The sequence below is a fragment of the Podarcis vaucheri genome (genome assembly GCF_965113315.1).
Source record: "Podarcis vaucheri genome assembly, chromosome: 3".
In the NCBI taxonomy this organism is placed as follows: Eukaryota; Metazoa; Chordata; class Lepidosauria; order Squamata; family Lacertidae; genus Podarcis; species Podarcis vaucheri.
Window position 1 is genome coordinate 27,646,678 of NC_138761.1, and position 24,052 is coordinate 27,670,729.

The 24,052-nt window shown below is 44.2% G+C and overlaps 1 protein-coding gene across 2 annotated transcripts in view; it reads left to right on the top strand.

Moving 5' to 3' along the window:
- Nucleotides 1-24,052, top strand: part of RPS6KC1 (ribosomal protein S6 kinase C1) — a 102,666-nt gene that overhangs the window by 38,044 nt on the left and 40,570 nt on the right. For both annotated transcript variants that reach the window (XM_082217377.1, XM_082217378.1), the window contains 2 exons: nucleotides 12,010-12,131; nucleotides 16,501-16,593. In XM_082217377.1, the coding sequence (XP_082073503.1) occupies nucleotides 12,010-12,131; nucleotides 16,501-16,593 (215 nt within the window). The remainder of the gene's footprint in view (nucleotides 1-12,009; nucleotides 12,132-16,500; nucleotides 16,594-24,052) is intronic.

Genomic DNA, 24,052 nt, shown 5'->3' on the forward strand with positions numbered 1-24,052 from the left:
GGGTATATTTTCATGAGCGTTTACTTTTGGAACTCCTGAGAAGACCTCTCTCTACCTCAGTGGAGTTTGCATCAAATACCAAACGACTGCAATAAAACTTCAGATTGGTTTGCATATGAGCCCTTAGTAGTTTGTGGTACAAAACGGTTGCCATCCTGCCAACATGCAACATTAGTGTGAAAATCAGATGAACCCAGCCTTTTCTCAGTAGCTCAACCAGCATTTATTCTTACTGTATCTGTAAGTTGCTAAAATGACTCTTCCCCACCTGCTTTGTTTGGTACAGTGGGGATCTGCTTCCCTTCCATTAATTAACATGTGCACATACAATCACCTAGTTTATTATCCAAATGATAGAATAGAATACAAAAAGAAAAAGGGAAGCAGACTTTTCAGTGCTCCAGACTTTTTTTTTTTAAAAAATAATGCTGGTGCTGATGATTCCGTTGGCTGCTGGATTTGAAAACTGTTTGGAAGCATAGAATCCTGGGACCCTGAGGGTCATCTATTCCAACCCCCTGCAATGCAGGGATCTCAACCAAAACACCCAAGACACTCAGAGGCATTCATATGTATGGAAACATAGGAAGCTGCCTTATACCATCTCCTCTAAACGGCTTAGAGGTTTTATTTACAATTAAGCAGTATACAAATTCAATTAAATACATGAATAGATAAAATCTGTTTGACTGCCTTGGCCAGTACACTGGTACCTTGGTTCTCAAACTTAATCGGTTGGAGGATGGATGGCGGCTAATGGATTGAGGCTGAATCCTGACAAGAGAAGACTGTTCTTGGGGGACAGGAGGCGGGCAGGTGTGGAGGACTCCCTGGCCCTGAATGGGGTAACTGTGCCCCTGAAGGACCATTTGCGCAGCCTGGGAGTCATTTTGGACTCACAGCTGTCCATGGAGGCACAGGTCAAATCTGTGTCCAGGGCAGCTGTCTACCAGCTCCATCTGGTACGCAGGCTGAGACCCTATCTGCCCGCGGACTGTCTCGCCAGAGTGGTGCATGCGCTGGTTATCTTCCGCTTGGACTACTGCAATGTGCTCTATGTGGGGCTACTTTTGAAGGTGACCCGGAAACTACAACTAATCCAGAATGCGGCAGCTAGACTGGTGACTGGGGGCAGCCACTCAGACCATATAACACCAGTCCTGAAAGACCTACATTGGCTCCCAGTATGTTTCTGAGCACAATTCAAAGTGTTGGTGTTAACCTTTAAAGCCCTAAACGGCCTCGGCCCAGTAGACCTGAAGGAGCATCTCCACCCCCATCATTCTACCCGGACACTGAGGTCCAGCGCCGAGGGCCTTCTGGCGGTTCCCTCACTGCGAGAAGCCAAGCTACAGGGAACCAGGCAGAGGGCCTTCTTGGTAGTGGCACCCACCCTGTGGAACACCCTCCCATCAGATGTCAAAGAGATAAACAACTACCTGACATTTAGAAGATATCTGAAGGCAGCCCTGTTTAGGGAAGTTTTTAATGTGTGGCATTTTAATGTATTTTTAATCTTTGTTGGAAGCTGCCCAGAGTGGCTGGGGAAACCCAGCCAGATGAGTGGGGTACAAATAATAATAATAATAATTAATAATAATAATAATAATAATAATAATAATAATAATAATAGTTTGTTCTAAAACCAAGGCACACTTTCCCATAGAAAGTAATTTAAAACGGATTAATCTGTTCCAGACTTTTAAAAACAACTCCTAAAACAGCAATTTAACATGAAACAAGGCACGCTTTCCAATAGAAAGTAATTCAAAATGGATTAATCCGTTTCAGACTTTTAAAAGCAACTCCTAAAACAGCAATTTAACATGAATTTTTCTATCTAACGAGACCATTGATCCATAAAATGAAAGCAATAATCAATGTACTGTACTATACAATAAATAAAACAGTATTGTAGATTATAAAAATTAAAATTAATGTTTTTTTCTTACCTGCACTGATGATAGCCATTGTTTGGATGGGGGGGGCTTTTATCCATTTCTGCAGTCACTCACTCACTCACTCAATCCACCAGTAGTTGAACTGGGACCCACACAGTCACAAAAACAAATTAATTGAAAAAGCCTCAAAACAAAAAACGCAAAATAAATAGCAAAAACAAAAGCACCAAATATAAGCTCCAAATATCACCTCAAAACACTGCAATTGGAAATAAAAGGCTTGAATTACAATGGGGCGACGCAAATTAGCAGCACAACAGGAAACACAGGGAGACTCAAAATGGAGCACATTCGACTTCCAAAAAAAGGTTTGAAAACTGGAACACCTACTTCCAGTTTTGAAGCATTCAGGTTCCAAGTTGTTTGTGAACTGAGCTGTTCGAAAACCAAGGTACCACTGTATTGTCTGCTTGGACTGGAAGCGGCTTCCCAGGGTAGCGGAAAGAGGTTTCTCTCATTGCCTGCTACCTGATCCTTTTAACTAGAGCTCACCGGGTTTGAACCCGGGGAGATCTGCATTCAAAGCATGATAGAATTCATAAGGCTATGTAGTCAAGGATGGGTAATGGCCATATATGGTCAAGGGGACAGGGGATGGGACCTTTTTCAGAGTGAGGGCCACATTCCATTATGAGCAACCTCCTGGGGGCCACAAGTGTGTGGGGCCAGAGGAAAAGGTAGGCAAAGCAGCAAACCCATAAATCTTACCTGTGAGTGGCAGGCTAGTTTCTACAGTACCACACACCCCTCCATCCAGGCAAGCAAGGTGCATTCAAGGGCACATTCCTGCAAGGCAAAAATGCTCAAGCAGAGTGGCGTGTGTGGCCGAGGACGTGTGGCCTGGAGAGAGTCCTGAGGACCAGATAGAGAGGTCTGCAATACACCCTCAGGTGTGAGGCCCTGCAGCCTTGATACAGTCCAGTCCTATGCCAAATGCCACTCACAGGAACAACATTTATTCTGACTAAAATTCAGCCTACAGTGTGGCTCACTGAGAGTGCCAGACAGTGGCAGAGAGGCCCCCATGCACCTAGGAGAGGAGAGGCTTCTTAAAAGAGTCTCTCTAAACCAGAGGCTCTCAGACTTATTTGGCCTACTGCCCTCTTTTCAGAAAAAAGAAAATACTCAGCACCCCCCAAAAAAAACCTACCTTCTTTAAGCGAACAAACAGGAAGATGCAGTGACAAATTTGCGTTCTTTTATGTATCTCTATTTCTACCTACATCCTACGACATGGTAAAGAAAGATGTTGTTCCAAAGAAGACACCTTGAAGCTTGAAGTGATAACATTATTTATTAAAATCAATCATAGTAACATTCACATTGCACACAGAAAATTAAGACAATGAAGAATAATATTAACGTAGAAACTATGAATAGCATTGAAAATAATCCAAATCAGAAGGACGAACCGTCTTTCTTTTTGCTTCTGCTGCCCCCTTATTTTTATTCAACGCCCCGCAATTGCATCCGAGGCTACTACCGCCCCCCTGGATCATTCCAGCATCCCCCAGAGGGTGGCACCTCTCATTTCGGGAAACACTGCTTTAAACCCGTCAGTGTAAACCTCCCCATTTCTTAATAACCAGAGCAAAGCTTCTTCATCACTCAGCACTCAACAGTAGAAGCAAGCATTGCTATTTCCTCTTGGATCCATCATCTGAACTGGCCTTTCTGGTTACATACGAATCTTCGGTCCATCTCCATGTCTACATCAGCTGGCAGCATGTTGAACCTGAGACCCCTTTGTGTGCAACAGAGATGCTCCTAGCCACGACCCACCCCTTGGTGTTAACGTTTACGTGCTCTCCAACCAAGAGAAATTGAAACTCAAGGAGATGTGCCTATATCTCTTCACCCTTTCATCCTGGGCTTAGCTCTACCAAGAAATGTTGGCCATGGTGCCAAGTTGCTGAAGAGAGCCGGATCTTCCGAGGCACAGAACTGTCAAGGAAATTACCCTTGCTTATCAGTGGATTTGGAACCCTTTGGTGGTGCGGCATTGTTGCTGTTGTTTTTCGCCGTCCCTCGTCGCTCTTCTGTCACATGGTTTCCACTTACAAGTCTCTCCAAGAAAACTGATCTGCCTGTCGCTTCAGGGCAAAAGCGGTCGCCTGCCAGTCTCCGTTTGGAAGCTGGAAAACTGGTAGCGCCTGATGGCTGCCCAAGGCTCAGGTACAAGGAGTGAAACCTCTTGGCCCAAATTCTGTTTCTTGGGGATGGTCCAAGGAGAGAGAGAGAGAGAGAGAGAAAGAAGGAGAGAACGAGAATGAGAACGACAGTGTCCAGTGAAATAACAAGAGAGCAGGACCAGACGGAAGGATTTTATTTTTTGCTTTGGCTTGGAAATGATCCAGCTGTGTGTTTATATATTTGAAATCCGACTTAACCCTAAAGCACAGGCTGGGTAATGACCTTCAAAACAGAAACACAACAAAAGCACGATAGATAAGAAGAAACCCCTTCGTGTCATGGTGGCGGTCCTAATGTTTTGACTAGGGAGATATTTGGCAGGGGTAACGTGGGGCCCCAGATGTTGCTAAACCACATCTGTCACACATGTATCTATTATGAACCCTCGTGTGTGAAGCTGCCACTCGTGCCCCTTTCTCCTATCACCCCTAGCTAGCATGGCCAATAATCAAGGCCGATGAGAGCTGTAATCCAACAACATCTGGAGGGCCGAAGGCTCCTCACCCCTAATGTAACTGCATGGCTGAGGCCCAGAGTTCACAACCCTGTTAGATGGGTTACTTCAAGGTTGTCCTGCATGGTTGTCTCCAGATGTTGCTACAACCCCACTTATCAGGCTGGCTGGGGCTGATGGAGACCATCATCCTTTTGACTACCACTGGCATACATGACAACAGCCAGAATAGGGATAAGGAACCCGTGGCCCTCCAGATGTTGCCAGGCTCAACTCCCATCAGCCCCAGCTACCATGACCAGTGGGCAGGGATGGTGGCAGTTGTAGCCCACCAACACCTGGCATAGGTTCCCCATCCCTGCCGTGGAACTGCGCTGGCTCTGCTTGGACTTTGCAGCTCCAGTTGTAGAGAAAGTCACGATCGGGCCTCCTGCTGCTGCCCCTCCTGTCTTTGATCAGCTTGCAGAGCAGTCTGAGGTCGGTACACCCCTCCAGGCCCATTGATCGCCCTCTGATTTAGTGAGCAGCCTCCTTCTTAATTGACCCTTTGCCGGTAGTCCTCGAATGACCCATGTGCCACATAACTGCGTTGCCCGCCCTGTCTTCAATGTTGATTTAAAAATCAACAAGCGAGAAATCTGATTCCTTTATAAGCAAAAGCAGTGGCTTTCCTATTTGTTTATTTCCCCCCTTCAGGGAATTCTTCCCAAGCTGACAGGGTACTGTTTTATTATTTTGCGAGGTTGCCTTGAGCATTGTAGAGGAAAGCAGGGAACGGAAACTATTTTAAATAAATAAATATTGGCCGTGAAATCTCTGCTTGCCACAGAGCGTCCTGGGAATGTTCTGGGCCCCTGTTGCCATTTCTCACAGAGCACTGCATGGGCCTATTGGGTAGTGTTCCCTAGTAGCACCTCCACCGCCCTTCTCCTTGCATCTGGTTGCTCTTTATTTATTCCTATTTTGCTTTTATGTACTGTGTTGATGTTCCACCTTTTCCCTTCAAGGAGATGAAGGTGGCACACATAATTCCCCAGTCCTCATTTAGTCCCCACAACAACAGTCTGAGGTAGGTTAGGCTGAGAGGCAGCAGTCTGGTCCAAGGCCGCCCATTGAGCTTAATAGCTGAGTGGGGATTTGAACCCCGGTCTCCCAGTCCCTAGACTGACACTAAACACCACACCGGCTCACAATTTCCTATAAGGAAGAGACTTGTCTATGGAAGTTTAGCATTGTGTGAAGAGGTCCTAGTACAAAGGCAGCAAAGTACACCCGGTGCTATGGGTAGCTAATCTGAGACCCATCAGCCCCAGTCAGCATGGTCAGTGCCCAGGAATTATGGGAGTTGTAGTCCAAAAGTCTAGAGAGCCACAGGTTCCCTGTTTTACCCTTTTTTGCAATTCAATTTGCAAAAAATGAAAAAAGAAGATACTTCAGTGTCTTGGTTAAGAGCGGTAGTCTCGTAATCTGGGGAACCGGGTTCGCGTCTCCGTTCCTCCACATGCAGCTGCTGGGTGACCTTGGGCCAGTCACACTTCTCTGAAGTCTCTCAGCCCCACTCACCTCACAGAGTGTTTGTTGTGGGGGAGGAAGGGAAAGGAGAATGTTAGCCGCTTTGAGACTCCTGAAGGGGAGTGAAAGGCGGGATATCAAATCCAAACTCTTCTTCTTCTTCTTCTTCTTCTTCTTCCAGGAAGCGTGTAATACAAATATTTTTCCTGCAGCCCCTGTATCTAAAGTTATGTTTGCTGTTCAAGCTGCTGTAGCTGGTTTCCCAGGATCAGGCGTCTGCTAGGTTCCTCTTTGTTGCCTAACAAGTTCCTTTTGTGCTACTCTGATTCTTGGCCATCTCTGCCTTTGCTAGATTGAAAGCTCTTCCAGAACAGAATGCAAAGGGAACTGGAAAATATCGCGCCTTCCTTCCCCACTGTTGAGAGGTTGTTTGTGAACAACCTCAGAACGTGGCTATGAAAACAGCCTCCTCCTGTTTCTGTAGTCTTTAGGCTGGAACACGGAGCGCTTCTGGCACCATTTTGTTTTCTTGTCGGCAGTAAGAAGCTGTTACTTCTCCCTCCATGTTTTGTCTTGATCCAAAGCCCAGATTTGAAATTTCAACCAGAACAATAAAGCACCCATTGTCACAGAACCAGCTAAGAAGAGGAAACAAAATTATCTTACGTCACCTTTAACTGCCAGCCTAAAGAAAGAGGCAGTAGTGATTCTGGGAAGTGCTCCATCTTTGATTTTGAGAGATAGTCAAAGGAAAGTTTCCTTCTCCATAGAAGGCCAAAATCTTATTTACATCCCGAACCAGCAGCGAGGGGACTCCTGCCCTGTGGCATGATTCTCATGCTGCTGTGATTTGAAGACCAAGCTGCGGGAGGCAGTGGAAGACAGGAGTGCCTGGCGTGCTCTGGTGCATGAGGTCACGAAGAGTCGGACACGACTAAACAACTAAACAACAACAATTGGGAAAAACCCACCTCAATGGGTCTTCCTTAAAGGGCCTTTGGACAGTAGTTCAGAGCTATCTGATGAGGCTATGCCCAGCCTCAGCTTGCTTCCTACCTTTCTCCACCCCTCTCCCCTTTCCCTTGTGTCATTTTATATTGCAAACCTGAGGGCAGGAACTGTCTTACAGCTGTTCTTGTAAATCTCTCAGGAAGCTCTGTATGTGTGTGTGTGTACTAAAGAGCGGGGTAAAATACATTGAATAACTAGATAAATGAACGTTAGGAGTGGGATTTCAAAATTACAGTGGAGCATTTTTTAGTTTTCTAAATGGAGCTGTGTTCTGCTCTGCCGCAATGCTTGGTGGTGGAAAGGAGGACACCTTCTAAGCAGGTTTTGGGGGCACAAGTGGTATGGGGTGGCGGAGGAGGGAAAGGGAAGGGAAGTCCCACTGGGCAAAATGAACCCCGCTTGCACAACCTTAGACATTGCCTGATACCCTGTCATAGGATCCAACCACGTTGTTTTGCTACTATTTTAAGGTGAGGAGAGGTAAAACTACAGTTGTGTTTACTATGCTGGAGTTGAAATACTCTTTCTGTGAGAAACAAGGAGACGTGCAGAATGGTGCCTGGCTCCAGTGGGAAGACTTCTCTGAGCTATAGTTTATATCACATCTCCAAAACTTTTTCTGTAAATCTTTTAGTCTAGCAACCTACATGCACTGGAGTCCTCAAGATGGTGTCCTCATCCAGGAATCCTCAAGATGTTTTGGACTGCAATTCCCATCAGCCATTGCCAGGGGTTAGGGGTGATAGGAATTCTACTCCAACAACATCTAGAGGACATCAGGGTGGAGGAAGGCAATTCTAGAGCTTCTAATCTTTTATTATTATTATTATTATTATTATTATTATTATTATTATTATTATTATTATTAATGTGACTGGTGTTTATTGATGATCAAATGCTACTTCCCTCAAATGGCCTCTCCTGAACAAATGACTTCCACACAGAGAGCGCCTCATCCCTTTGCTTGCAGTTGTCGAGCCCTGAAGCCTCTACTGTGAAATTAACAGAGTTCTTTATTGATAAAAACAACAACACAAATTGATTATCTCATTTGCTTTTGAAGCCTACCAAGGAATGTAGTTGACATGTACCATAAATGAATGAATGCAACTCACATCTTGTTTTCAGTTAGTGTGCTTTTATAGGGTAGTTTTTCAAATTATTATCTTATTTCTGTAAGTAAGGCTCGAGATGCAATATTAACTTTCTATAGTTGATTAGTGCTGCAGTTTTGACCCACCATAGGTCATGATGTAATTCAGTTACAGCCAAATGTTTTAATGAATTATTAAGCTTAAACACTGGACAGATTAAATACTCTGCCCATCATACTTGAGGTACAGTGGTACCTCGGATTACATACGCTTCAGATTACATATGCTTCAGGTTACAGACTCCGCTAACCCAGAAATAGTGCTTCAGGTTAAGAACTTTGCTTCAGGATGAGAACAGAAATCGTGCTCTGGCGGCGCGGCAGCAGCAGGAGGCCCCATTAGCTAAAGTGGTGCTTCAGGTTAAGAACAGTTTCAGGTTAAGTACGGACCTCCAGAACAAATTAAGTACTTAACCTGAGGTACCACTATAATCTCTTTTGATAAATTGCAAAGGGTTGGCCTGTGTCTGTCAGGGACTTCTGCAAACTTGATAGGCAGAATTGCATATTCTTTGCTTTTAATCCTCTAAAATGTAATGCAGTTAAGGAGGCATTGCTGCTAGGAATCCCTTCTTTCTGGAACTTTGATCTTAGTTCTAAAAGCACAGATTGCGTTTGCAAACTTTCAGTTCTTAAAGTCATATATGGAAGCATTGCTTTGATTAATGTTTACACGAATGAATGAATTTGAGTGGCACGTGCCAATATGTATAGTCACATTGTACAGCTCTGGCTGTTTGACTTAAATTCTCACCTCTGCCCTGCTCTGGCATGTACACACACACAAAGACACACACGTACATCCTGTCGAAACTTGTGTCGTTGCAGGAAACACTATTCCTGCATAAGGTTGTGAGGCAGCCCTTGGATATTTGGGGCAGAAGGAGGGGGTGGAGAATGAGACAGGTTTTTCTGCTTATCCGCATTGCATACAGAAGACCCCAGGTTCGACTGGAGAAGGAGGTCTGTAGCTCGGTGGTAGAGCATCTCCTTTGCATTCAGAGGTTCCTAGGTTCAATCCTCGCTATTTCCAAGGTAGGGCAGGGTTGGTGTACCTGCACCACATAGACCCAACTTTCCCCATTTGGCCTGCAAGGCTAGTTTGGGCAAGCAACACCCATGTACCCTGTACCTGAACTCATACATGGGTGAGGCTTGGCTCTGCCGATCAACCCCCTTCCGCAGCTTCCAGGGTGCGGCAACCAGGGGCTGGTATTGAAACTGCTGCTGAAACATAGCAAAAAGCCTTTTAGCATCGCCTTGCTGCCTGCCAAGCACTTTGAATAATAATAATAATAATAATAATAATAATAATAATAATAATAATAATAATAATTAATAATAATAATAATAATAATAATAATAATAATAATAATAATAATAAATTTATTTATACCCCGCCCATCTGGCTGAGTTTCCCCAGCCACTCTGGGCGGCTCCCAATCGAGTGTTAAAAACAATACAGCATTAAATATTAAAAACTTCCCTAAACAGGGCTGCCTTCAGATGTCTTTTAAAAATAAGATAGCTGCTTATTTCCTTGACCTCTGATGGGAGGGCATTCCACAGGGCGGGCGCCACTACCGAGAAGGCCTGGTTCCCTGTAACCTCACTTCTTGCAATGAGGGAACCGTCCGAAGGCCCTCGGCGCTGGATCTCAGTGTCTGGGTAGAACGATGGGGGTTGAATTCCCAACATGCTTTGAAACCCCACCCGCCTGTCAGATTTAACCCTTGCAGCAGATCCTGATAAAGATCTGGCCCTTGGAGGCAAAATGGTCCCCAAGTAGATAGGACTTTGGGTTGCCCCTCACTGAAACCCTGGAGAGGTGCTGCCAGTCGTTGTTGAGAATCCTAAGCTTCCTCGACCAAGGGTCTGACTGCCAATACAAGGCAGTGACCTCTGTTTCTGTGGCCAAGAAGAATTCAATTTGACCTGACCAGCTCAGATGCTGTTCCAAATAAAAGAAAGATCAACCCTTTAAGCGTAACAAGATGGTTTGCGACGAGGGCTAGAAGCCTGTATATGTTGCGTAGTAAGCTGTGTTGAGTGCCCCCCTCCTTTTTTTTAATATTCTGTTTGCAGTAACGGTGAACAGAGCATCTAAAATAACCACTTTCACATTGCAACAAACACATCATCATTTGCTTAAAAAGAGTTATAATTACAGTTGACGAAGCATGGCCACCATAAAAATGCATTAGTTTAGCTTGACACATTAATTACCTGTTTTTGCAGATGTTTTTATATATTGTTGTGCGAACAGTTTACAAAATAATTACAGGAAAGTCATATGGAAAACAAGCTAAGGGGGTGGTTTCTCGCCCAAATATTTTCATTCATGTGAATTTGCGTGAGGCACAGCTGCTGTATAGCAAATGGGGAGGGAGGGAGAGAGAAAGAGAGAGAGAGAAGAGGAATCTCGAAGGGTTTTTTTTTATTTGAAGGTCTCTGTCATCAGCATTAACACACTTTTTATATCTTTCTTCAGAGGAGGCTAGTTTTTTCAAACATTTAAAATGACATTGCTCATTTTCTTTTCTTTTTTCGAATCTGACTGATTTAGGTGAAAAGCTTTGATCTTTATCAAATGAAACACAAATATCTGCTGGTATCTAGGAAAACAACTAAATAGAAAATGAATCTTTTGTTTGAAGTAGGGTGACCTTGCATGATCTTGCCATCAAGAAAAATTAAAAGCTTTAACGCAGTTAACACTTGTATTCCTATATACATATGAACCCACAAAGCACTGAAAAAAAGAAAGCATCTTAAGATGAACTTAGGAGAAATGCCTATTGAATACCTCAAGATATGTGCTAGAAATATGTATTTTTACAATTTGAGAATAATTAGCAATTTCTTTGTCTTGTGTTTGATGTTTATGCGATGAATAGAATTGGAGGCATGTGCAGCATGTTAATTTTTAGCTGTTACAAACTCAAAATATATTGTTTGTAAGCAGCACTCTCTTTCATTTAAACAAGGAAAATAGAATCCTCAACTTTATCCTTAACACCTCAAAAATTCTAAGCTAGAAAATGTTAGCATTGAATGAGATGGTAAATTCTATATGTGTGTGAGTGTATGTGAGTGTGTGTAATAGATGTTAATGTCCAGAATTTGGTGACAACAATAACAATTTTGTTAATTCTATACCGCCCATCTGGGCGGGTTGCCCCAGCCGCTCTGGGTGGCTTGCAGCACATCTAAAAACATAGTAAAATGCCAAACATTAAAAAAACTTCCTGAAAGAGGTGAATCATGCAAATGCAAACAATCCCAGATGAATTTTATGAATATCTGTGATACTGAAGCCAAATTGAGCAGTAGTAGTTGGAGGTTATGTAAATACTACTAGGTAGAATTACTTAGTAGTTGGAAGCTTCCAGCAACTCACAACTATGATTTCGAATACAAATGGAAAACCACTGGCTTGTTGCCAGCACTGAACATGTGGTATTCCGCTCGCACAACTGGACTTCCCCTTCCCTTCCTGTGCGCCTGTAAAATCTTCTCCAGAAGGTCCTCCAATCCTCTGACGCAGATTTTGAGGCGGTGTGTAGGCTCTGTAGGGGAGAGGAGAGAACCACTGCATGAGTAGAACTTTACTTTTCTAGCGGAAAAACAGCCTTGGATGCAGCCCACTGATTTGAGCTGAATCTACAGGGAGACAAAATCTCAGAGGTGGCAGATTTCTAACACTCTTGTCTTACATCACACAGGGGAGTCAAGTCCAACACGCCGCGAAGCAGTGAAGAGGAAGACTTCGGAATATCTGATGAGAGCAGAAAAAATTTCAAGCCTCTATTGTAAACCCTCATCAGAAGACGGTTCGGTTTCTGGAGTAGGTTCTTTTCTTTTTACAAAATGCAAAATAATGTCCAGTTGCGCCTCGGAAGTCAAACAGACTTCCAAAACGTTCGGAAACCAAGGCGCGGCTTCCGATTGGTTGCAGGAAGCTCCTGCAGCCAATCGGAAGCCCTGTTGGACATTCGGGTTCCAAAGAATGTTCACAAACGGGGACACTCACTTCCGGGTTTGCAGCGTTTGGGAGCCAAAACGTTTGACTCGCAAAGGCGTTCAGCTTCCAAGGTACGGCTGTAATCTCTCTTGGAGTGTTTGTATGTGTTCCATGCATAGCTGTTTGCTTCTCCTCATGAATTACAGAAGCAGAATTCTGCCAGATAAGCAAATATGTACAGCTTTGGACCAAAGCATTGCAGAAGTGGAGAGGGAAGGCTGCCCATAATTAAGGCACTATCCTTGCCATTAGAGAGAGGGAAGCAGCTATCTCAGGTGGCAGATTTGGGGGCAGGGAATGCCAGGGAAACATAGCTGTGTCTGCCATGTGGCTTGCACTGTGCCACGTGCTGTCCTCAGGTGCAGGGAAGGATGGTGTCTGGCCATCAACACTGGAGTCAGAGTCTACTGCCAGTTTTTGTGCATGGTGTTTTGGGGTGTTGGTGGGCACCATCTTGACTTTTGCTTCAGGCAGACCATAGCTTCCCTGTCCTGTTTGGCTCATCAGCAATTATTTGGCTTATTCGTGGATTTTCAGCTTAAGAAAGAAGAATGCTGGATTAAAGATCGCAATTCACAAATGAAAAAAATAAAATAAATAAAATAAAAAGGCCAGTCCCAAGTATCAAGCACCACCTTCAAATATCTAAATGGAAGATTGAGCAAGCTTCTTTTTCCCGCTCTGAAGAGTAGGATCCATACCAAAAGATTAAAGTTGCAAGAAAGGGTATTTCACTAAACATCAGGAAGAACTTTCTGACAGTAAGAGGTGTTTGACCGTGGAATGGGCTCCTTCGGGAGGTTGTGGACTCTCCTTCCTTGGAAGTCTTAAAGCAGAGGTTGGATGGCCGTCTGCCATGGATGCTTTAGCTGAGACTCCTGCATTTCAGGGGGTTGGACTAGATGACCCTTGGGGTCCCTTCCAACTTTACAATTCTATGACTGCATGATTCTTAAACGGGGGCACAAAAACGGCAGTAGCACCACTCTCTGAGGAAAAGGTTGTTTGGGCAGGGTGAGAACAAGGAAGTTTGCAGGTGGATTTCTTCAGGTGTTAACTTCCAAACTGTAGATGCAACAATAGAAAAAGCACAAAATCACATCCCAGCTTTTTTTTTTTTTTTAAGTTGGAGGTTACGGAGGAGCCTTTCCTTCTGATTTGGAGGGGAGGCGAGCAGACAGGATTGCACAGGAGAAGATGTTCTTTTAAAGTAATGATAAGGGACACCTTGGTGATATGATAGTCTTTGAACATTAAGGCGCTTCTGAAGCCATCTTCAGTGCGATCTTTACATGGGGATTTTTCCAGCGAGGAGTGATCGTTAAAACATTTGCAGGAACTGGGGTGGTAGCTCTTGGACTTGGAACTGAGAGAACGAGATACATCCTTTAACAAATCTTGACTTTGCCCTTCTTCGGCAACAGCCAAAAAATAAAAAAAAAGATTCCCCGAGGACCTTTCTGTTCTTAGCTTAGATGTCTTTTGCTGCAGTCACACAAAACTGTGTGTGATTGTCGATGACTGCTCTCATGTAGCAAACGTTAAAAGTTCCAAACTTCCTGTCTGTCTACATTTGTATCACAGAAGGACAAAAAAGGGCAAATGAGTCTTTCATCTTACTTTGAACAACCCTAAGAATAGTTGAAGGCAGCTAGTTGCTGTGAATAGGCAAAGGGGTAAATTAATCTCTGCCTCGCTGAATGGTGATTGCCTTTTGTTGTTGTTTTCTGTTTTGAGGGAGGGTTTTGGGGGCGAGAAAAAACAAAACAGAAGCCTCTTCTACTGCAATAGAACTCCCCAGATGAGCTTTGGAGGACGTTTTCCCCTCCACCTGCTTAATTTTTAGCGGTATATTTGTGCATTGGGATGTTATGGTACAGGGTTGGCCTTAAATTCCCTCCAGGTTCTTTCCAAGCTTAAGGTCCACTTAACCAAAGATTAAATTGATGGCATAGCAGGAACTCCTGTGTGGAAATTTGTATAATTACCACAAGTATTTCAAGCATTTTGTCAAAGGTAGATGTGGTTTGAGAGAGGCATCAGCACAGAGCCTAACATTGCGGCCTGGCCTATATAGAAGGGGCCTGGCAACACCTTAAGCCTCCTATTTATAAAACCCTATGGACTATTGTCTTCCCTGGATTCTGTGGGACAAACTTAGATGGATTGCAGCCGGGGTCATGGCTGAGAGGAGGCAGGTTTAACATTTTACAAAATGTCACACTGTATCTCTGGCCCCCATCTGGTATGCTCCTGTTTGGGGTTTCAGTCAGCCTGGAATGGTCCCCATGTAGGGAAAAATTCCATGTCACACTATGTCAATCATTCTGTCAGGACAGGCGTTCCTGCTTTCCAGCATAGCTGTCAACTTTTCCCTTTTTTTAAGGGAAATTCCCTTATTCCCAATAGGCTTCCTCGCAAGAAAAGGGAAAGGTTGACAGCTATGCTGGAAAGCAGGAACGAGATCCCCTCCCCTTGCTCACTGTTCTGGGGGTTTTTCAGTCCCCTCCAACCCAATTTTGTGGAACATGGAGGGAGTAGATTGGGGAAGCCCCCATTTTGCCAGCAGAAGTCCTTGCTCTGCCCTCTGCTGACAGGATTCGTTAATTGAACCCCACACATAGTGCTTTTGAGGGGTTATGAGAAGGGAGGTGAGAAAGAAGAAAAAGACATTTGTTTATTTTTGCCTCCTGCCCTCCTGAAACCTCCCCACAAACTAGAACCATTTTTTCCCTTTTAAGCAGGGCAAATAGAAGCCTTCAGGTGTACAGCTGCACTTCCCTGTAGAGATTTGTGCTGTTCATGCAGACCCCAGGAGGAGCAGCTTCTCAGAGTATAAAATGGGGGAAAGGGCTGCTTGGCTTAACCTCACTGCTCTCTTGTGCATTGACACAGAAGTAGACGGTCTGAACAGAGGTATTGGGGTGGGGTTTTACTAAGGCCACATTCACACCACACATTCAAAGCACTTTGATCAATCATGGCTTCCCCCAAAGAATTCTGGGAGCTGTCATTTCTAAGGGTGCTGAGAATTGTTAGGAAACCCCCCCATTCCCCTCAGTGTAGCTCTCTGAGTGGTTTAACACTCAATCCCGCCTCAAAAGTTAACTGGGAATTGCAGCTGTTTGAGGGGAATTGGTGTTTCCTAACATGTGGGTGGCGCTGTGGCCTAAACCACTGAGCCTCTTGGGCTAGCCAATTAGAAGGTCAGCGGTTCGCATCCCCACAACGGGGTGAGCTCTGGTTGCTCGGTCCCAGCTTCTGCCAGCCTAGCAGTTTGAAAGCACGCCAAAAAAGTGCAAGTAGATAAATAGGTACCACTCTGGCGGGAAGGTAAATGGCGTTTCCCTGCGCTGCTCTGGTTTCGCCAGAAGCGGCTTAGTCATGCTGGCCACATGACCCGGAAAAACTGTCTGCGGACAAACGCCAGCTCCCTTGGCCTGTAAAGCAAGATGAGCACCGCAACCCCAGAGTTGTTCGTGACTGGACTTAGCTGTCAGGGGTCCTTTACCTTTTTTTAAACAACTAATCTAATTAGGGAATTTCTACCTTCTGTCAAAATGTGACTGATTTGGGGGTGTGGCAGATTAACTCTCTCTTCTGCCCCACTTGGAGTTGTGACCACTAAGTGCATCTCCTTGGAGGGAAAGGATGTCCCTTATACATTTATGGTTGGGGAACAAGAATTAGGTTCACAATCCATAGTTAGTTTAAAGTTAGGCTATTTAGCAAATCACTTTTCTGGTTTTAGGGTTGTTGTTTTTCTAATGAAAGTCAAGACTGAATAACGGCACAAAACATTGCTGTAGTTTCTCTGCTATACTTCTGTCACTCTTATTTTTGTTCCTCTTCCTTCAAACCCAGAGTAATGGATACGGGTGGGGTTTCTATAGCAATGTACCCGAGTTTCCTTGCATGCACAAAGAAGTGTCTAAATTCTTAATATTTTTTCCTTAAAATATTAATATTCCTTTTTGCCACATTTCCATTTTCAGTGTCCCAGCGATTTATTTACTATCAACTCCCCCTGCTTCCTTTTTTGCATTAAGGACAAACAGCAAACTTCTTTCATCTTCCCTCTCTCTGATTTATGATAAATTTAGTTTCCTTCAGCCTGGCATTTGCTCCAGCAGGCAGTCTTCCTTCAAGTACCACCCTGATTGATGTTGTAATCTTTGATATCTTCCATTAGCCTCCAGGATCACTAAGTTCAAGGCCCTCTTGGAACCTAAGGAGCCCTGCCGAGGAACTGAAGGCCTTTAGAGTCCTTGGGGTGATTGACAAGGTAATTCTTCAGTGTCTCTTCAAGAGTTCAGTCATAAATCGACTGCATGCTGACATTCTGTCTTTGAAGCTGCGGATCTTAAGGATATGAAACAAAGAGGGAAAATGACTCAAATGCATCTGCACTTTAAAATAACAAAAGTAGAAGGGGGGAGGGAAAGGCTTTTATCTAAGCAATTCATGTAAGGTCATGCAAAATATATTTGAGCTAAAGAATATGGTGCCAGTCTGCAAAAAGGGCCCAGTGAAATTTTTATATTTAAAAAAAAACGCTATGCCCCGGCTACTATGCTGTAGCTAAAAACATGCCAAATAAGGTGCCAGGTTGCTTCCAGAAATGGCAGCTTTGAAAGAAAGTAAGATGGAAAATTGTGCATCCCGTCCCCCCAAAAGATGACGTCCCGATTTTACTCAAAAGGTAAGTGTAAATGCTGCAAATGCTGCCAAACAGGTTCTCAAGGCATGAATGTTTCGTTTTCTTTCAACCTTGGGTGCAACTTGAAGGGAGGCCCAGAACTAACTTCAAAACAGGAGTTCCTTTAGGATGGGTCCTCTCTCCCTACTTGCTATGCTCCAGTTTTGTCTCCCTTCCCCACCCCCCCGTATTGGAACTGGGCAAACATTTTGTGGCTGCGTACACAGCATACGTACAAAGTACATGTGTGAATGGGGTGCTGGACTAGATGGGCTACATATCCTGATCCGGCACGGCTTTCCTTATGTTCTAGGAAAGACTGCAGTTTTGGTCTTTCGGTATTAGGTGAGACGGAAACATGGAAAAATATATATACGTTCAGTGGAGTTGGTGTGAGAGTCTGGGGAGTTAGTTGGAGGTTTGCGGGTGTGTGTGTGTGTGGCGTAGGGAAACAGAGGAGAATAAAAGTGAATTTTAAAAAGGTATTTCTCCTTGTTCTTTTCAAACCCCCCCCCCCAAGTTAAAAACTATGGGGCAGAAAATGATGGTTCCCTACCTCCTTATTTTTAGTATATGTGGGATAAAATACCTCCAGATTCCATCCAGGGTAATTTCGTTTTGTCTTGAGTAAACATTTATGAACAAGATGTGGCTCTTGTAAGCCTAATTGATAGACCAAAGAGATGCTGCAATTAAAGTGACTGCCCTGGTTAAGTATAGCCAATTAGTGATCCAAGTCAAACTTGGGTGACATGCTAATGAAATGGGCTGTTTAACTTTTAAAGGCGCACTTCTTCATTCAGCATTTAATCTGCCAGCCTTTTGATGGTTCAATGTAGTCACTCAGATGAGGTTTATTTCTTTCATTTATTTGAAAATTTGAAATGTGCCCTTTCATAATGTGTGCATTTGATCTGTACTCTAAATTCTGAGTTTAGCACCTCAGTGGAGAGGTGGAAATGCCTGGTTCATATACCAGTTCAGTCACATACTCTCACAGGATAGTGTTACCAGGGACAGAGGATGTATGACCTGCAGGGTGTGTTTGTATTTGTGTCTGTGTGTTTATGTGTGTTTGTGTAATGGAGAGAGAGAGGGAAATGGGTGTGGCTGTATGCATTCCCACAGCAAGCATTGGCTCCTCCTACTCTTGCTGTGCTGCAGGCAACTCTTTTCCAAGGGAATGTGATTCTTCATGGTGAGCAGAGACATTCTGTATCTTTGACTTAGGTAAACAATCCCCTCTCTTTCTTAGGATAAGCATACTTACATGGTTATAAGAATTATTGAGACAACGAATATGAAGCATGAGACCTGCTATAGAAATCACACACACACACAGAGCAAATCAGGAGTCTTCGTATATTATATATAAGTCAAGACTCTTGACTTGCATAACATTTTACTTTGAGTGATGGTTACAGATGCCCAACCCTTCGATATCCAAAATATTGAAAATGTCAGATTCCCAAAGCATATGGACTAGTTCAGGCATAGGCAAACTCGGCCCTCCAGATGTTTTGGGACTACAACTCCCATCATCCCTAGCTAACAGGAGCCAGTGGTCAGGGATGATGGGAATTGTAGTCCCAAAACATCTGGAGGGCTGAGTTTGCCTATGCCTGAACTAGGCTCATGCACTAGAATTCTTCTGGCAGCTGAGACTGTCCTCTGTTTGCAATATAAAAACACAAAAATACACAACACAGTAACAAGCAAAAACAATATTCCTCACAAAACTGGACTGAATGCTTCTCCAATAACCGTTGTCTCTCATATTCCCCTCTACCTCTGGTGTTCCTCTACGTCATATTTCATTCTGTTAGCCTATTCAGGCAGGGACTACCAATGTTTCTTCTTGCTACCCTGTAAGGGACCTTGTGCACTGATAATCATGTTCTTATTGTGTCCATGTTCAGAAATATGATCGCTGTTGGGAAGGAGTGGGCAACCCACTGCTTGTTGGTTAGAAATAAATACAAGAAATAAAGACACAAGAAATAAATACAAATACCTGATGGATGTCAGTGCGATAAAACGTGTGGCCTTGGGAATAACTAGTAACATCTCCCTTTCGATGTATGATGCATTAAGCTTGCAACGCTAGGAGACCTCTCAGTAATGTCTTGCTGCCTGGATTGCAGACCTCTTTGGTCAGAGCGCTTAGATTTGAGTCAATTTAGTTCCATTTCCTCCACTGTCATTAGGTCAGGCTTGTAAGTCAACGTCTTTTTCATTCTCATCTGCTTACATCTACTTATAAGGGTCTGATCTGGTCTGGTGTTCCTTTCTTTGCGTATTTATTAAAGAGCCTAGACGGCTCTTTGACCAAGCCGATGATAGCTTTCAGCTGTGTATACTGTATAAATCTGTAAGACGGTGGGATGGTCCAGGAACGACTTAACCTCCTAATCCTTCACCAGGAGGGATGGAGCAGATAGCTGCAAGTCTTGGGGTGCATCCATGTGTGGGATTCATCCACTGCTGGTGCACAAGCCAGAACTGTTTGCATAGGAGCAGGACGGAGCTTGAGCATTTCAGCGGCAGAGACCTATGAGATGCTGGCAGTCTGTTAGCGGAAGGCAACAGTCACTGCCTTCTAGGCCAGCCTTGCAAATAAGGGAAAAACAGAACCCAAGATCAGCAAATACAGAGCTTGCCAGATGTGCTCAGCCTCTCTTTTGCTCTCACTTGCTGGCAAGCAGAAATCAAGAGGAAGAAAGGGCAGCCAGCAAATGAGGATTTTTTTGCTGCCTGAAGGAGGTTTTTGCAGGTGGTCTAGGGCCAGGAATAGCCAACTGGCAGACCAGAGACTGAACCAGTTTTATTTAGCTCCTTGTGGTCTTACTTTTCTTTAATCAATGCATGGCAGAAAAAAGGAGAAGATGACGAAAGCGAATTGCAAGGAAAGCAAGGGGGTTTCCCACATTTGTAAGATAAGAACTTCAATCCCCATTTAATATTAAATCTCTCTTTGCATTTGCAATTCAATACCCTGGCAGTCGTGTCTGCGAGGAGGCCAGTTTGTGTGGTGAAAATACACCCCTCTCCATCCCGCATCAGGGGAAAAGTTTCCAGAGATAGAAAAGTTGGTTGCTTTAGGTGTAGGCCGTGCAGCAAACATTACATGTCTTATGGTGTTGCCCAAAGAATCCTGGGAATTATAACTTGGCAAAGATGCTGTTCGTTCTCTGAGTTCTTGGAAAGAGCAAATTCCTGTATGGTGCCCATATGCCCCTTTCCCCTGGGCCTAGCAGCAGCTTCATTGTATGTGGAGCAAATAGATCGGGGTGGTGGTGGCATGGGGGAAAGGGGGTAAATGCTTCCCCTGCAGCGCTGCTTCCCCCTATCAGATCACATTAGCAGCTCGTGTATCTGCTTTGAAGTAAAGAAGGTGACACAGGGGAAATCCAGTCACAGGTTTCTTTGTGGCATTTGCCCTCCTAGGTGACATCATACTGGGTCATAAGGAAAGGGTTAATTGAGTGTGAAGTGATTGGCTAGTGGGAACCCAAGGGGAGGAGTTAGAGTTAGAGTTAGTGTTGTTAAGGAGTTAGTCGGGTGTTAGAGAAGAGAGAGGGAGGATAAGTCTGTGGGTTGGGATAGTTTGATGTGAGAGAATGAGAGAATCTGTTACGAGGAGTCAGATAGACAGTTGGGATAATTAGTTAGAAGTTATTAGGAAGGTATAGGCTGGTAAGAACCTAAGATTAAGAGACTGACAAGAAACCATCTGAAACCATAAACTTTTTAAGGCTTATAAAATAAACTTGTTTATTTGGTTTAAGGTTAACAACTGCCTGGACTCAGTGTGTACCCGAGAGAAACGGGTTGGTGGCAGCGGGGAAGCAATCACAGTGGTGGCACAGGGATTAATAGACCGTCAAACGTCCGGGGACCCTGTGTGATCGCCACATTCTCACATAAAACATGTACTCTGACCCTCAGTTTCATAGAGCATAGAGCTGTAGAGTTGGACACCACAAGGGTCATCGTAAGTCCAATCCCTGCAGTGCAGGAATCATTTGCCCAACATTGGACTTGAACTCATGAGCCTAAAATTTAAGAGTCTCACGTTTTACCGACGGAGATACCTTTGTGAAATTTCTTTATTTTATACTCCCTGGGTCTCCATTTGGGATTCTGTTTTACACCAGCCAGTGGAAAGTATTGAGGTGCAGACCTAGGACGTTGTCTTACACCGAGTTGGACTATTGGTCCATCTAGTTCAGTACGGTCCACACTGACTGGCAGCAGCTCTCTGGGTTTTCAGCCCAAACTGGAGAGGCCAGGGATTGAACCTGGGACCTTCTGTATGCAAGACAGATGCTCTACCACCGGGCTACGCCTCTTCCCATAAAGCACTGAATGTCTTACGGGGTTTTGCAAACAAAAACTGATCCAGGGAAGCAGAATTAAGTCCCTGTGGGGTGTTTTACTACCCCCTGATACGCAAATTGTCCCTCTGAATCCATCTATGCAAGTTTCTGTTGAAGGAAAAACCGACTGGAGACAGGCGCATTTTATTCCTGGCTCGTAGTTCATCTAGTTGTGTCCCTTGCGACCTTGGCTGGGAGTTGAATAAGGTGACTTCGCGATTCGCCATATTCCCTTTTTCTGGTGGCTTGCCTGTTGCCCGCCTCTGGGCTTTCGGCTCCCCTCCCTTTCTGCTGACTTCTGCAGCATTCCTTCTGTCTCTTATCTTGGCGCTTTGATGCATATGTTCTGAAGGTGGCCACCGTGACTTGGGGTGCCAGCAGATGGTAAACCTTCAGGCTGCCACCAGCTAGGCTGGTGTTAAGTTGGAAACTTTGCTTTTGATGAAGAGTCAGCAGTGCATATGAAAGAGCTCTTGCTGCAGAAGTATCTTTTAATTAAAAAAAATTAGCATACCGAAACAGTTGCTAATTTCTGTGTGTTTAAAGGTTTTGTTTTTTTTTAAAAAAAAATCAACTCTTTTCTTTAGGCTAAACTGTGGTTATTTTCCAGCTTAAAAACAAATAAACAACCCTCCAGTTTTTAGTTTTTTAAAAATGCATTTATTTATTTTCACAAAACTTGTCTTCTCCTTTTTTTGGTAAACAAAACTGTTCGATCACAATTATTTTATTTTATAGTGACGGGGTGGAACGGGGAGTAATTTAGATTTTGCCAGCCTAAATCTTCATGTGGAGCCAAAGCTGCAATGCTGTGCAATCCTGGGACTGAACCCCATTTATTTCAGTGGAAATGTTTTTAAAGCATCCATATGGGCTGCAGGTTCCTTGATTTCCAGTTAAGTACCATAAATTTCCATCTATAAGACGCCCCCATGTATAAGCCCCCCCCTATTTTTGGGGACTCAGTTTTAAGAAAATGAGGGGAGACGGCCCAAAGCTGTTGATCTTCTCTTCCCATGTAGCTACGGGCAGGAAACACTCCCTAGATTATTTCCCGCACGCAGCAGCATCGAGGGAAGTTTCGCTCCCGTCAGCCGGCTGGCTGGTGGCGTGTAGCTCCCCCCCCCCCACTACCCGTGTATTGGACAACCCCAGTTTTTGACACAATTTTTTAGTCAAAAAACCTCGTCTAATACACGGAAAAAATACGGTACACCTTTGCACAGTTACAAAGTTACAATAACAGTATTTGTGTCAATCCTCAACTTTGGGGACGTAAAAATAAAATGGGATTATTTCTTTATTTCTTGTTTTGCAGCCCTGCCCTCTTCCGAAATTACCGTGTTACTGTCTTAGATATCGTTAATGTTCCCTTGCTGCTCCACTTACAATAATTTGTCCTAATTTTACATGCAATTTTTAGAGCTTTATACTGCTGACTTGGAGACTGAAACTACTGTCAAAGCACAAAGAGGCCTTTGAAGGCATTGACTTGGTTTTTCCTCTTACTGTTTCAATGTGATCTGTATATTTGTCTTTAAAGCATTAGTAAAGGTTTTGTAGTCAGCTGGGGTTTTTTTAATAAAAAAAACCTCACTAAGTTGTCGGAGAGGCAGTTGTGCAGTTTGGTCATTTTAGGCTCAGTGCTTAATGGTCTTAATGGGGACACCCACCCATACCCACACCCTGTTTAGATGGTAAAGTGGATCAAATTGTTCGCTTCTAAATGCGGAACGCCGGCTCTGCTGTGTTTTCTGGCCCTTCTGCCCCACATAGCTGTGTGGGACCCTGGAATCCTGCCCCAAAGTCCTACTGTGATGGGCGCCATTATGGAGAGGTGCCATTTTGGCTGCAGAGCAGTTGAAAGCAAACCAGAGAGAACCAGAGGCCCCTGTCCAAATACAGCTGCTTTGGGGATCATAGCCTAGTCTTTTCTTTCTGCTTTGCTCATCTAGACTAGAGCAAAGGGACTATAAGAAGGTGCCTTATACAGTCGTACCTCGGAAGTGGAGTGGAATCCGTTCTGGAAGTCTGTTCGACTTCCAAAACGTTCAGAAACCAAGGCGCGGCTTCTGATTGGCTGCAAGACGTTCAACTTCCGAATACGACTGTACTGAGTCAGACCATGGGTCCACCTAGCTCAGTATTGTCTACACTGACTGGCAGAGTCTCTCCAGAGTTTCAGGCAAGGGTTTATTCAAGCCCTACCTGGGGATGCTGCAGATTGAACCTAGAACCTTCTTTATCCAAAACAGATTCTTTACCGCTAAGCTATGGTGAGGAAGGCTGGCATCCTTAGTGGCAGAACTTGCTAGCAGACTCCTTTGAGGGCTGACAGTGGGATTGAGATGCTGCTTCACTCTGTCCTAGTACAAGTAGTAGCTAATCAGGGGTTTAAAGTATGAGGTGATTGTGTTGGTTTAGAGTTCAGAAAGCTTTTTTTTTAAAAAACCAGGGCTCGTTTTCAGATGTCACGTTCACTGAAGCAAGATGAGCGCCACACTCCACAGTTAAGTTTGACTGGACCATCCAGGGCTCCTTTACCTTTTTTACCTTTACAGGTACAGCCCGGCAACGTATCACACTGATGGAGTCTCTTAACTCAATAAAAACTGCATGGGCATTTAATTTTTTAGCTGAGAACCGTATCACCAAACCTTGGGAAG